The sequence below is a fragment of the Eimeria mitis genome, genomic scaffold (genome assembly GCF_000499745.2).
Source record: "Eimeria mitis Houghton genomic scaffold, Emh_scaff1734, whole genome shotgun sequence".
Classification (NCBI taxonomy): domain Eukaryota; phylum Apicomplexa; class Conoidasida; order Eucoccidiorida; family Eimeriidae; genus Eimeria; species Eimeria mitis.
This window is the reverse complement of record NW_013570050.1, coordinates 10,315-10,996: the sequence shown is the minus strand read 5'-3', so window position 1 is coordinate 10,996 and position 682 is coordinate 10,315. Positions and strand designations below refer to the sequence as shown.

The 682-nt window shown below is 51.2% G+C and overlaps 1 protein-coding gene across 1 annotated transcript in view; it reads right to left on the bottom strand.

Annotated features, from left to right (window-relative positions):
• Positions 1-509: 509 nt before the first annotated feature.
• The window catches only part of EMH_0042630 (uncharacterized protein), a gene marked incomplete at both ends in the record, with an annotated part of 5,033 nt that continues 4,860 nt past the window's right edge, over positions 510-682 (bottom strand). Inside the window, one exon of the mRNA XM_013495761.1 lies at positions 510-682. Within this exon, the coding sequence (XP_013351215.1) occupies positions 510-682 (173 nt within the window).

The following is a 682-nucleotide window of genomic DNA, read 5'->3' as shown; positions in this document are numbered from 1 at the left end:
TATATATATAATATATATATATATATATAAAACAATAAAACTCTATACAAGTACCGTAGATGATAGTTTAATTATATTTATTTTATTTGCTGATGGCGTTGCTGCCTTCAACAAACAAATAGCCAAATTTATATTAAAAAATTACAGCAGCAACTGCTGCAGCAGCAGCAGCTGCTGCTGCTGCAGCTGCTGCTGCAGCTGCTGCTGCAGCTGCTGCTGCAGCTGCTGCTGCAGCTGCTGCTGCTGCTGCTAGCTGGATTAGGAGCGGGAGGCTGTAGTAGAGCCCAAAGGAGAGGAGAAAAGTCGAACTCTGCCGCTGCTGCTGAAGCTGCTGCTGCTGCTGCTGCTGCTGCTGCTGCCTATGCTGCTGTTGCTGCTGCTGTTGCTGCTGCTTTGTAGAGGAGAGGCAGAGGCCCCCCAAATGATTCTTTGAGGCGTCCTGCTGCTGCTGCTGCTGCTGCTGCTGCCGATGCTTCTACCGCTACTACCTATGCTACTGCTGCTGCTGCCTATGCTGCTGCTGCTGCTACCAATGCTGCTGCTGCTGCTGCTGCTCGGCATTGTGGAGGATGAAGGCCTCCAGCTGATGGTTTGTGATGGTCTGCTGCTGCTGCTGCTGCTGCTGCTGCTGGGGCTGCTGCTGGTTGTTGCAAATACACCACTACTACTGCTGCTGCTGCCT